Genomic DNA, 14294 nt, shown 5'->3' with positions numbered 1-14294 from the left:
AGTCAGCATTCAACATATTCAGGTTGGGCCACCAGGCCATGGGGTTCTAAATATATTTTGTAATTAGGCAAATCTTGAGGGTTCCCTGAACTTCCTTATTCCTCCCTCTTGTGGTGCTTTGGCTATATAAGGATCAACACTCAGAGAAATGAGATCACTATTAATATATATGATAATTTGCACAGCCAGCCACAATATGGTAATTTTCCTATTTGCCAATGCCTTTACTGAACTGTAATGTTTAAGATTCCTTTCAGAAATCTTAAATAGTGTCACACAGGTTGATAAGGATATGACTCAATCCTATACATGTTTACCCAGAAGCAAGTCCCATTCTGTTCAATGGGCAATTCTCCCAGGTGAGTGTGCACAGACTGTTAGCATTAGAAACTTAACTGAAATACCGAAAACCTATATTCCTAAATTCTTGGCTTGAAGATTGATAATAAATGAATAAACCTGTTAATAAAGAGATTTCCTGACACCCTGATCCTACAAATATGCATAGGAACAACAGTGCAAGAAAGGGCAAGTTTACGGTGCAGGTACATCACTTGATTGCTCACAGCTGAATCTGTGAACTGGCTCCACTGAAACAAACATATCTGGCATATTCTGAAGTGACATGAAACCTATTTGGCATTAGGCCCACAACATCTCTTTTTTTAAAAAAAATAAATGTTTATTAAAGTTTTACAAAACAAAAAGTTCATCATTTCACATAGATCATTCCATTAATTAAAACCCACAGAAAAATGAAAAAACAAAAATATATAGCAAAAAAAGAAAAATAGAAAAAAGAAAAATCCACTTTAAAAAGTTACAAAATTCCTTATCCCTCTGTCCTGACCTCCTCACATCTCCCTTTTTTGTGTTCCTCTTTATTCCAATCTGATTCAGCAAATTCAAACCCTTCTTCAAACCATGCTTACAATTTATGTTTTTCTAATTATTATGTCCCAAGTTTTTGTTATCTTAGCCCATTCCTCATCTTATATACTAAGACATAATTTTATTCTGTTCATAACTCCCTTCTCCTTTTTGAAAATCTTCTTTTCATTCACATTTAACCAAATCCCACATGCCCTGTTACCTTCACTTCCCACATCATGTTAACACTCGAACATTTTGCAATATTTTTGTAAATAATCTTTAAACTTTTTCCAGTCCTGTTCCATCAATTCTAGGCCCACAACATCTCATTCATACTTACCAGTCAGCGAGTGATTCACCATGAGTGGCTTGCTCTGGTTTGGTTACACCAGATGTGCAGAGCATGTTACTGAACTACAACTCCCATCATCCCCGAGCACTGACCATGCTTGCTGGGGCTGAAAGAAATAGTGCTTCAGCAACACCTGGAGTGCTACAGGTTCTCCACACCTGGGCTATACCTATTTTCTCTGCTTAACTGCTTACTACCATTAATCCTGTTTTGAAAAGCCACTACTATTATGGGAGGAGCCAAGGGAATGGAGCTTCTAAGGGCAGGACTCCAAGTACCCTATGCCCCCACTTTCCCCGTCTTCTATGCAAAGGGAAGAACAATGGCACAAGGGACATAGCAGGCATAGCACAGGCATGGAGAACACAATGGCTAGCTTGCGTTCTTCCACACAGGAAAAACAGGCTGAAGTTAGCCCAGATTCAAAGTTCAATAGGCACTGACACCAAGATTCCCTGGGCCTCAGCAATGCTGGAGTAACTTTTAATGTCTCTTTTAATGAAAAGGAGCTCCAGGGACTAGAAGACTGTTTCAGTCAGCAACATGGGGCTGGGCCAGGGAGTAAAAAACAACAAAACCAAACATTTTCATGCAAGTCTCTAGTTATGAATACCAGCATAAGCAAGTAGCAAACCAAATTATTTTCTGTCTTCTGAATGGCTAGCATCTACTAGGCTGCAGAACTGCTGATAACAAATCAGACCTGAGGGCCACACAGGCAACACCACCAGCTACTGGCTTTCTTGGCATAGTTTGAATGCAAAAAATACCTTCTGGGATCCCCAACTGGACATTCCTCATAGCCTGGCAACACGAGAAGTACTTTCCAAAAAACCTCTTTTTCTTTTACTGGAATGTTTTCAGCTACCAGTGATGGCAGATCCAGTGGAGTCCACACTGCATCCCTTAGGAACACACACACACAAAATTATTTCTTATTATTTTATATAAAACTTATTATTATGCAGAATTTCTAGGCAGTGCACAGAGTATGTTTAAAAACACAAAGAACAATTAAAATTTGACAGAGAAACAGAAAGCTACCATGCAATGCCATCTGAAATAGGAGTGTCAAGGGCCTAAAGTTCAGAAGGCAGGGGGCCTGTCTAATCTCAGTTGGTAGGGAGTTCCACAGGATCGGGCCCACAAGGCTGAATACATGGCTCCTATGAGTTACAGCTGTGCCTCTGAGTCGTGGGGGACCACTAACAGAGACTCCCCCATGATCTCTGTGATCAGACAGGGAGCAGCTGGTGGTGGATGCGCCATGGTGCAGCGACAGTGTCCTGGGTATGGAGGCACAGCTGGACTTCCTGGCCAGCCTCAACACCAAGTGCAGCCGCAACTCACCACCTGCCTTGGGCTTCCTCGAGTGAGAATGGGCCTCCAGATTATCAAGAGCAGGGTGGGCGAGCTTCTCCTCAACAGCACCTGGGCAAGCTACCCAGAGTCCACCTAACCACTGGTGGTAGGCCCAAGAGCCCCAGTGTCTCCCCCACGGCCCAAGGAGTCCAGCAGGCGCAACATCTGGCTAAGCTGCCTTAGCAGCAGGAATTGTGTGCATTTTATGTGTATTTTAATGAACTGAACTGAACAGAGCGAAAGATTACGAGAGAGTGTGTGTATGCTTAGTTTATTTTTTGCAGTTGCTATTTTCCCTGTGTTGTTAATATTGTTTTATAGATTAAATACTGCTTTATATATTGTTTTGTAGATTATAAATGCTGTATTGATCTGTTAATCTAACAGAGCCTTGATTTGATCTAGGAGCACAATTCAAGCCCTCTCTGCGTGCAACTCACATACTCTTTCACTGCACAGTTACATCTGCTTCAGACAAAAGGCAAATTTCTATTTGTCTCTCTTCATACACAGAAGGCTAAGACTGCGTAAGAACAGATTGTTACAAGTGTACAGAATCTTCAGGAGCAAGGGCTGGTTGTGCTTCTCTCCAAGATGGAAAGTAAGTGTCTGTGCTGGTTGGCTGGTAGAGTTCTTAAACCAGGAAATAGTCAGAACGGAATGCACAGCAGAGCTCAGATAGCCAAGGCACACAAAACGGAGATACATGCTTATCTATGCAGTATCACCCTAGCATCTGGGATCAGGGCTAGCTCAAGTTACTCCGCTTCCGCTTCCTCTTCCTCTCCCCACAGCCCATTTCCAGATTTATTTTCCTCTGTTGCTCTTTTGCTACTGCATTAGTGCTAGCACTGCTGGCAAGTTCTCTGCCCCCATCTTGCCACACTCTGAGGAAAGTCCAAGGGGCTCCCTCCTTCCACAGAGTGATGTAGTCTGGGAGCAGTGTCTGACAGATTGCTTCTGCTGCCACAGTGGCTGCAAATGCTGATTAAAGTGAAAAGTTTAATATTTGAAAAAGTTTAGCTACTTTGGAGTAAGCTTAAATAGCATTTTTAGCTGTTAGGCTTGGCAGTGAAGGTACTTTCCTGGACGCCTGGTGCAGAACCCTGTGCTCTGAGAAAGGGTTCCCTTTGAACAAGGCAGGCAGAAGACAAAGGGGGTGGCAAAGGACCCTGTGGGTGGGTAAGTGGCCAGCAGTGGCAGGAACAGCAGGGCACCCAGTGGCAGCAATTCTCCACTCTGGCCCTGCTGCCTCCATAGAGCCCTGGCCCTGCCTGTGGGAGCTTGCAAGTCACCGAGCCTCGTGGGAAGTTCACAGACAAGAAGAAGTGTGCATGCACACAAAAGCTCCTACCAATAACAAACTTAGTTGGTCTCTAAGGTGCTACTGGAAGGATTTTTTTTAATTCCTTTTTTTTTACAACTAACATGATAAGGTTTAACCTAGGAAGTCAGGTATTGCCCCCCTTAGTTCTCCTTTATAAAGAAAATCAGTCTTTAACTCAGTGTTTGATAGATGGTCATGAACACATATTTTTTTTAAAGGCACTTATTCAAGTCAAAATCCATTTTGGAATCTACCACATCACAATTGTTCTAGGGTTATTGCAGGTGGCAATCCTGGAGTTTGCCATATGTGTGCTTTAGCTTCAATAATTTTAACATACCTTAATAACTGGTGGTAAAAATGTTGCACTTTCATTTGATGAATTGCCTTGTTCTGTAAACATCTGAGCCTAGAAATAAGCAAAGTGTTTATTTGGTCCACATTCCCCCTTCCATCTTGCAAGTATATGACAACCTCTTATATGACCGGCATGTACAAAGACATGAATTCCAATGTTACTAACAAGAATTTATGTCTGTCTGAGATTTCAAAGCTACCTCAAGGAACAGCTAGCTAGCTAGCTGCAGATGTGATACACCTACATCGCTGCAATTGAGATGCCTGTTGCACATTAATTTTAAGAGGTGCCTTGCCTACAATTGTTAATAGATAGGGAAGAAAGAAGTCTACAGAGAAAAGAAAGAAGTCTAATGGGGAATTATTGAAGAGTAAAAGAATTCAGGGACTGATAGCCTCAACATTATATTGAGAAAGTATTTTTCCCTAGAACCTCCTTTCTGCCCTTTTTAATTTTTTTAACATTTTCAATGTTTAAATGAGTACACAAGTAAAATGCGCTTAAGTTGTAGGCTTATTGTATTTATTCTCTTGGGGCTTCTCCACACAACACCGAAAAAATAATAAACGTGACCAAAATGTGACATAATAAACATGATGGGACACATTGGATTTCAACATTGAAAAAACAAAATGCATCTTTTTTTAACCACGTAAACTGTGTATGTGGACCACAGCAAACCATGACTGGCTCTGCAATAGACACAAAGAATACAAGCACGGGGAGCGGGAGTCAGAGGATGATGAAAAGGAGCACATTTTCTTTCTTTTCACATGGGGACATGACTAGCAGAAACTGTATATCCACTGATTTCTATAACCTACAGAGTGGTCAATTGAAAAGTGGCCCGGTCTGCACAATGCACTAAGCTAGCAGTTTCCAAAATGTGGTCCGTTCATTCAGGGCATGTCTGTAAAAAATTATACAGTACCTAGCACAACCCATTACAATAGCTATGACAGGCAGAAAAACTGTTAAGTGGTCCATCAAGGCCCTCAGCAGCTTTCAAGCGCTCTCTATTGGAAAAGTTTGGGGACTACTGCGCTGAGCCAAACCGAGCTTGTGGTTAAGCCAGGAGCCCCCAATTGAGCGGCAAGTCTAGCCGAGCCTTGGCTTAGCTCAGCAGAGCGCAGCAGCAAAGAGCACCGGAAAGACTCCTCTCCAGAGATCTGCATTCCTGCTCTTGCTTAAGCCAAGGTTTGTCTTAGTCTATTGTGCAAACCAGGCCAGGATGCACTTACCTAAGACAGGAGATGCCAAGGTTCCCTGCATGTCCCAAGTTCACAATCGTTTTAGCAAGGTGCTCTCTGGCAATAGGACATTCTGCGCTGGGAGACAGAGCCTTCAATTTATGTTTTGGATCTACACAACAGGGAGCCGCTGGGAAAGATCTCATCTGACGCTTCAATTTCTTCCGGGCTGCAACAGCTTCCCTCCATCTGCAAGATAAAGTATCAATGCATTTCATTAAAATTATTCAAATCAAAGTTATTGCTTAGCCAAGGGCCATCACCACATCATACAGCAGTAAAATAAAAAGCGGACAATGCCGAAAGCCATCCAACAGTATCTATTCCACTGTGGAATCCAGTATCTTTTACAATAATAATAAAAACTATAAACAATTAACACTTGCTACAAAAGTAGGGTCCTACTCATTTAACTGCTCTCATTCACAGACAAAACTGCAACCAGAAAGCTGGCTAAGTCAAATATGACCATGGGGTTTGGTTTGTCACCAAAAAAGTTACAATTCATTCTTAAGATGCTCATGTAATTTTCCTGTAGGCTTGCACATTTCAGGCAAAATAAAGGTCTTCAAAATACACTCAAAATAAACCACTTTGAGGGCTTTAAAGAAAACCAATCAAGCAGTGTATATTTTTTTAAAAAATGAAAAGCCACTCAATTATTTTGCAGTCAGGAGTCATCACATAAAAGCCCTGACCCTGAGCCCTGCCATGAGCAGTTCAACTCAACATCAGTTTCTCTTTGAAATTTGATTTACAATCTACAAAACCCATTTTAAAAAAGGCATCCCTGATAAGCCTGCCAAAGCAGTTCAAATCAATGGAGGCCAGAAGGAATGCAACTTTCCTTCTTGGGCCACTACTGGCACCACGGAAATTTCCTAGAGGAGCTTGCAAGAAAAGCACTGTTGGGATAGCCATTCATCATTCAGAAATCATTTTACTTATAGCTCTTAATCATTTCTCAACCTAACGCTCTTAATCATTTCTCAACCTAACCTATCTTCCTACAGTAGATTAAACCTGTAACAAGATAAAGATAAAAATGAGACGTAACATGTGCTGCTCTTAGCTATTTTGTGAAAGAGTAGAATATAATTGTGATAAACTTGACATCCTAGCCAAGGGTCCATTTTATGTCAATTGGCTGCAGAAAAGCTTCATTTAACCCACCGTTGTAAGTATTTGCAGAAACACTGGAGTTCTTGTAGGGTCTCCTTAGCACTCTGGAAAATCTCATCTTCCAAAAATACACCCATTATTTCAGCACAGACTTCCTTGGAGCAGCGGGCAACGCGTGCTCTTTGGTCTTTCTCCAGGGCACATCTAGGTCAAAATTAAGCATTAGAGCACAGTAACAAAGCAAAACGAAAATGAAAAATACAGGATTTCCGTCAATGAACGAAGCCACTTAAAAATTTTCAAAGACTAAACTGAATTTTATTATTATTATTATTATTATTATTATTATTATTATTATTATTATTATTAATACCCCACTCATCTGGCTGGCTTTCCCCAGCCACTCTGGGCAGCTTACAGTAAATACAAAACACAGTAAAACATCAAACATTAAAAACTTCCTGATTGTTATGGTGATAAGAATGGCAGGAACAGCTTAAATAGGAACTCTTGTCTTCTGCACACAGAGATGCATCAAGACTTTTTCAACAAAGAAATTGAAAAAAATGTGCCAATTTGTAATATGACATGAACTGATCCATTTTTTTACATCACCACCTAGATATTCTGTGTCTAGTCGACTCTCCTCTTTCTCTTCAACTAGATTAGGTAAAGGTAAAGGGGACCCCTGACTGTTAGGTCCAGTCGTGGCCGACTCTGGGGTTGCGGTGCTCATCTCGCTTTGTTGGCCAAGGTAGCCGGAGTACAGCTTCTGGGTCATGTGGCCAGCAGGGCGAACCAGAGCAGCGCACGGAAACGCTGTTTACCTTCCTGCCAGAGCAGTACCTACTTATCTACTTGCACTTGACGTGCTTTCGAACTGCTAGGTTGGCAGGAGCAGGGACAGAGGAACAGGAGCTCACCCCGTTGCGGGGATTTGAACTGCGGACCTTCTGATCGGCAAGTCCTAGGCTCTGTGGTTTAACCCACAGCGCCACCCACGTCCCTTTCAACTAGATTACTGTACCAGTTATTGCTGTGGTGGGAAGAAAAAACAAAACTGATTTGATTGGCATTACTTTATGTAGTTTTACTTCAAGATAAAACATTGTGTGATCCGAAGAAGAGTAGACTTTATCACAGAAAGTGAGAAGGGGCTGTACCCCTCCTCTAGATGACTGTGAGAACGCAGGGCACAGAGGGTTAGGAAGCCTACATTTGAAATTTTGAGCTTTTTAACATCTAGGTCTCAAAGCTCCTTCGTGTTGACGCTGCCCATATTCTGCATACAGCTGGTCCTGTCATCCATTTCACAGGCAAATCCCCGTGTTTTACTGCTTACTTTAACTCCTTTGCTGAAATCTCTTGCACCATTTCCTTCACCACTTCTTCTGTCAATGCCATACGCAGCGAGTCGCTCAACATTTCCATTAACTGCTCCATTTCCTGCCTCTGCCTAAGGAGAGGAGGAAAACACGTGCACATTTTGGCAGATGACCAGTAAAATCTTAAGCAACCAAGTATCTCCATATTTTAAAAACTGCAGTGTCAAAACTAGTGCATTAAGTGCAATGCATGAAAATATTACAGGGATACAGGTAACATTAACCATATTCGGATTACATTCATTGCTGAAATTCCTAGCACATTGCATTAAACAGCAGTAAAGCCTGGGTCCTGACAATTTATTGTCATCCTAATCCATTCATTTTCTTTTTCTTAAAAAAAATATTTTTATTAACAATTTCAACATAACAAATTATCAAAACATATAATATTCATTATTTTCCCCCTTTTTCCCCACCCCTCGAACCCTCCCTCCCAGATTCATTCATTTTCAAGAGGAATGCAAATACAATGTTTAGGGAATAATCAACCAAAGTACAAATATTTAGAAGAGAGAATCTTAACGATATGGAAGGAAACAGATACCTCTGAGAGCTGGTAACAGAGGAACAGAGCTGCCTAGTACCAGCAGACCTTCAGTCTACGTAGCTCAATTTTGCCTAAACTGACTAGCCAAGATTCCAGACAGGAATCTTTCCCAGTCCTGTCTGGGGCTGAAAATGCCAGAGACTGAAGCAGATGCTTGATCACTGAGCTACAACCCCTCCCCAACCAAGCCCACCTGACCTGAGAGATTCACATTCAAACAATGCGCATGAAGATGGTGGGGCTGTGTAAGTTATCCGTCTCCTGCTGCCAGCATGTTTGGGGAGGGGGTCATACCTCCCCACAGTCCATGCATTTGGCCAATAGATGAAAGGGATGTGCATCGCAGAACACCTTCATCCAATGAGGAAGGGGAGCATTGTGTGTAGAGTTCTACACATGTTGGTACACATGTAGAGCCCATTCCCACCCAGGCTGAGCACATGGGTGGGGAAGCCTGGCCACTGGGTGTTGCTGACCCTTGCCTCTCCAGGACTCCGCTCCCGCTGTGGTGCTGGGGTGTTATGGCTGGCTTATCCACACAAGTACCACAATGTATTCCAATCTACATCTCCTTGTCTCAGAGTTTCTACTACAAGTATAAAGAATGTTTGCCTCTCTTCTTCAGCACGGCGTCTTTCCTCTTCAAGTCTCAGTTTTTCTGCACTGATTACATCTGACGCAATTTGCCTTAAGATTCCCAGCATCACATCTGTCATGATTTCATCTGTAGTAACATTGGAGATCCTGCATAAAATAAAGGAAACAATTGTGAAGAGTTAGTAGAAAGAACTAGACCTAAATTTGCAGCAGCAGAACTTTTCCAATCTCCCCACAAAAGCCTGTTTGTTATTCACATGTAATGTTGTGTGATAATGTGAATTTTTTTTCTATTGTTTATTTCTGTAAACATGCATTTGGGATGCAGAAATAGTAACGCTGGCATGATTTGATATCTAAAGAGACCCCCTATTATGACCTACTTTCACGCTGATAAAAGGCCATATCTGAGTTTGGGCGCTAATGGGACCAAAAATGTTAATGGGATGAAAATTTGTCAATGTTTTGGGTCATGTTTATTTCCATCATAGTGGTGGGAGATAACAAGATCTTTATTTCTTTTCAAGGAGAAAGAATTGTGTTCTGTACCAATCCATCCTTCAGGGCAAAAAATAATTTGGTCTTTCACAGGAGTTGGAAGAGAGCCCTACCAAACTGCCTGAATCCAGTTCACCGCAACAAAGAGCCTTAACATGAGGTTCTTCATGTTTCTATTTGTAGGTTAGAAGGCACAGAAGTTCCAACAGCACAAATGTGTCCTCAAGGGCTCATTCTCATCTCCACAAGATGACTGAGTGCCCACATCTGCTGCTCCACCAGAAGACACATTTGGCACAGCCACCTGTTCCACCACTTAATGTTACGCTATGTTACAAAACTATATTAGTCAAGGGGATCCTTCATCCGGTTATTGAAATATGCCATTCTCCTGACCCTTTCTGGGATGACACTGCTTTTGAATATTCCTTTCCTGCTCCTCTCCTGCACCATAACCCAAAGTGGAAATTAGGAACACAGGAACTTTATCAGTTACAGAAAGGTAGCCGTGTTGGTCTGCCATAGTCAAAACAAAAAATTTTTTTCCTTCCAGTAGCACCTTAAAGACCAACTAAGTTAGTTCTTGGTATGAGCTTTCGTGTGCATGCACACTTCTTCAGATACACTGAAACAGAAGTTGCCAGATCCTTCTATATAGTGAGAAGGTGGGGAGGGGTATTCCTCAGAAGGGTGGTGGGAATGGGTGATTGGCAGATAGCTGTGATGAGCCTGTTGACGACTCTTAACGGCTGCAATAGGTCTTACAGGAAAAAGCAAGGGGTGAGAAGGTGAAAAATGGCTTTGTCATGTATAATGAGATAAGAATCCAATGTCTTTGTTCAGACCAGGTCTCTCCATGGTTTTAAGTTTGGTAATGAGTTGCAATTCAGCAGCTTCTCTTTCCAGTCTATTTCTGAAATTCCTTTGTAGTAAAACAGCTACTTTGAGATCTTGTATAGAATGTCCTGGGAGATTGAAGTGGTTTCTCTGTCTTGTGATTCTTGGAACTTTATCAGTATTGCCTAAACCAGGGATGGGCACCTTGTGGCCCAACAGCTGTTGATGAACTACAAGCCGCATTGCCCCTGGCTGTTGGCCATGAGAGCTGAAGCTGACAGTTGTTCAACAACAGAACTTCAGACAGGGGACATTCCCAGCACCACCTGCAGATGCTGGACACTGAAGACAGGACCTTCTGCATGCAGTACAGGTGCTCTAGGGCCCTTCTCCAGGATGTGCTCCTCCCACACCATTTAGATGGTTTGTTCATTAGTGCTCTTCCAGAATTAACTTTACTGTTGCATGCCATGAGTTGTGTCCTCATATGGTTGAAGTCATGGGCTTAATTTGAGAGGAGCTTCCTTTTCAGGAGGTATATCAAACTTGCAGGCCCTGCCCTCAGTCAGGGATGGATTAACTTTTCCCTGCCTGCTCTCCTGCCCTGTTTTCAAGAAAGCAGAGACTAATGCAATATGGCTACCGGTGATTTTCCCCACGTGGCAGTTCATATATTTCTGGGTGTCGCAAGTTGGGTTCTGGACAACCTCCAGGTAATACTTCACAGTTGTTTGCAACAGCAAGTATTCCAACCTGCTTTGGCAAGTAATGTAAGCGTTTACACGTAAAAGAGAGAGAGGGGAGAACATGCCACCGCTGTCAATCATCAGTTTTTGTGAAATTAATAAAGCTGCCCAGTTTGACAGTTGGCCTTCACTAACTAAACAGTATCCAAACTATTTCTGCAAGCTGTTGGCCACTGTGAGAATAAGATGTTAGACTAAAAGAGGTCTCTTCAACCTTTTCAGACCCAGGACCCACTTTTAACCCAAATATGGATTTGGGATCCCATTTCTGAATCTTTTACCATATATTTGCATGGTGGTTGCGCTCCTGTTGTGCCCAACTCTGGAGCAGGCTGCAGCCCACAAGCTGAAGACCAGTGGACCAGCTAGGCCTCTGGCCTGATCTAGCAGGACTCTTCTTATGTTATTGTATGCTGAGATGGATTGGATATAGCAATGGCTTCCTCGGAATGTCTTCAAATAATACTGAGTGCAGCATTAGTGCATTTACCATATTGCTGTCTGTACATAGGCTGCTCCTATGGAGCCAATTTCTCTGCATTCGCCTTCTAGCACATCATGAACAAGGTCTTCAACCACTTCGGCAATGTCCTGGGAACAAGAAAGAACTGGCAATTAGCACCCGACACTCAAAACATTCCATTCTGAAAAGCAAAACCAAATGGTATTACTGCATGATGGGTCATTCTTAAAATTCAGAAATGTGAACAGAAAAGCAAATAATATGCACTCTACAGGGAAAGGTTGTATTAATCACACTTTAGGCTCATGATCAGAACTAGGAGGTGTGTCAGAGTAACTTAGTTCAACTATTGCCTTAAATTTGACCTTCTGTGCAACAACTAAAATCTTTTTTAAAAAGTTATTATTATGTATTTCTTTATATACATCCTCCCCAATTTCTTAATTTGGAGTCCCCCAAAATAGAGGGCATCTTATACATGGAGGCATCTTATAGACAGAAAAATACAGTAGCTTCAGATTACAGCAGTTGTGTCTATTAGACAAAGTCCTTTAACAAAGTAATTTACCCCAAATTCTGCTGCACAGCCTTCAGTCTGGTAATTGCAAACTTTCAACCAAAACTGGTAATTGCACTTTCAACCTCCACTCACAGAGGACGTTCTTAATCCCTGCAATGATGCAAGCTAGGCTTCTTCAAGCTTAAATTTGTTGCTGCTGGATCTGAAGGATTGTTGCCACACAAAATTTCCAAATCTGCATTGTGAGTTTATTAGGACTCCCTATTCTGACAGGAAAGGTCTTGCCTAAGACATTCAAGGGCTGCATTTGCCTCTATTGTAGGTGCATTATACTAGGGGCTGTCAGCCCCCATGTTTATTTCTTGCTAGTTTAAATTAAATTGAAATGGCCATACACACTTTTATACTACTGAACATCATCCTTTTAAATTACCATAAATTATCCTTGATGATCTTCCCATAAATTTCATTGTTGGCCAGCGCAGCCCTTTGTTGTAATCCTACTATACCAAACACCATCTGTATCTATCTTGCCAAATTGTTAATTATAGCATCCTATGTGGTACCTGCATCACATTCCTCTTCTAGAAATTACACCACACACACTTACATTAAAATAGAAGACTTTATACAGTATCATTCCTAATTTTTAAGAACTGTGTGACAGCAAGACAGAAGCAGAATGTATTTTCTGAAGCTCCTCACCATATCACTGTAAACAGGCTGAAGCTTGGGAGGAGGCGGAGGAAGAGAAGGTTGTGAAATTGGCCGAAAAGTGGACCCTGTAGCAGAAGGCAAAGGTGCTGGTACAAGTGGTAAAAGCAACAACGGAGGCTGAGCTCGAAGGACTTCCAGGTCTACACTACTGTCTTCTGCTCTTGTTTCTGCGGGTGAAACCAAGAGATAAAATATCCAGCTGCTAAAAGGGAAGAGCTGCTTAGAAAGGTAAACCGCATTCTTAATAACACTGATAACCACTTTTTCCTTCAAAAGAGCCAATTCTGAATGGAAGGACCCAGAACTCAATGGGGACATGCTCTGCATGCAGAAACCTTCCTGTTCAAGCTCTGGTGTCTATAGGATTTTTACAGGCATCAAATACTTAACAAATTAAGTCAAGGATACAAATAAACTATTTTAATGCTCAGGTCCTATTTTCAAATTCTATTATTAATCACTCAATACTACTTTAAACTCTTCTGCCAAATACAAAAGCTGAAAAGTTGAAAAATAAACCAAATTTAAAACAGACATATAAGCTTTTTTTCCATGACATAATTCTCCTTCAACTCAAGACCACAGTTTCGCACCCTATCCTGGGTGTGTGAATTCTGGCTTACCTGTTGCCTCAACACTGGCTTTCTGACTACTGCTGGCCGAGTCCACTGCAGCACTCTCCCCTGTGTATTTGTTCTGTGCGTTAAAGCTACACAAAGGTATGTGGCGAATCACAGGTGGTAAAACTCCCCCGCTGACAATTTCCCCAACGGAAGCAGTTAGCTTCTGCCCAACAAACAGGGATTTCTTGGGCTTGGGCAAGCTTTCCGGTTCCAGAAAAGCAGACCGATTCAACTCCACAAAACTGTAAAATGAAATACAAAACACATGCCAGATGATCCCGAGGCCAAAGATTTCTACATGGAGGATTGCAAATATATCTAGCATGCACAACTAGATCAGGGGTGGGGAACCTCTGCCCTGCAGAACAAACTTTGGGAGGCTACTTTGGGAAAGCCAAGCCCCCCCCCCGCACATGGCATAATGCATGACATCAGCTGTGCCGCAGGTGAGGGTGGGGCTTCAAAGGAACAAGGGGGCTTCTGATTGCTCTTTTATGCTGGAACAAGGCTTGCTCCCCAACGCCCGTCAGCTGATGGGCTGCAGGATGGGCAGTCGGAGCGCCCCTTGCTCAAGGAGGGGACAGCTTCTCTCTACCAGCATGCTTACCACCGTAGCAGCAGGGAAGAACAAAGAGGAGAAATAATTATTTCTATTTCTTGCCCCCCTCCCACTACTGCCACTGCTACAAGTGTAAGCAAGAAACCCAGGCTTTC

The 14294-nt window shown here is 42.2% G+C and overlaps 1 protein-coding gene across 1 annotated transcript in view; it reads right to left on the bottom strand.

The window, feature by feature from the left end:
- Nucleotides 1-14294, bottom strand: part of MCM3AP (minichromosome maintenance complex component 3 associated protein) — a 49232-nt gene that overhangs the window by 16440 nt on the left and 18498 nt on the right. The window contains exons 12-20 of the mRNA XM_053362492.1: nucleotides 13581-13822; nucleotides 12946-13124; nucleotides 11748-11848; nucleotides 9192-9323; nucleotides 7987-8100; nucleotides 6696-6848; nucleotides 5514-5711; nucleotides 4255-4323; nucleotides 1996-2130 (exon numbers count right to left, since the gene is read on the bottom strand). Of these exons, the coding sequence (XP_053218467.1) occupies nucleotides 1996-2130; nucleotides 4255-4323; nucleotides 5514-5711; nucleotides 6696-6848; nucleotides 7987-8100; nucleotides 9192-9323; nucleotides 11748-11848; nucleotides 12946-13124; nucleotides 13581-13822 (1323 nt within the window). The remainder of the gene's footprint in view (nucleotides 1-1995; nucleotides 2131-4254; nucleotides 4324-5513; nucleotides 5712-6695; nucleotides 6849-7986; nucleotides 8101-9191; nucleotides 9324-11747; nucleotides 11849-12945; nucleotides 13125-13580; nucleotides 13823-14294) is intronic.

This window comes from Podarcis raffonei, chromosome 1 (genome assembly GCF_027172205.1).
Source record: "Podarcis raffonei isolate rPodRaf1 chromosome 1, rPodRaf1.pri, whole genome shotgun sequence".
In the NCBI taxonomy this organism is placed as follows: Eukaryota; Metazoa; Chordata; class Lepidosauria; order Squamata; family Lacertidae; genus Podarcis; species Podarcis raffonei.
The sequence above is the reverse complement of the archived record's forward strand: the minus strand, read 5'-3'. Positions and strand labels throughout refer to the sequence as shown.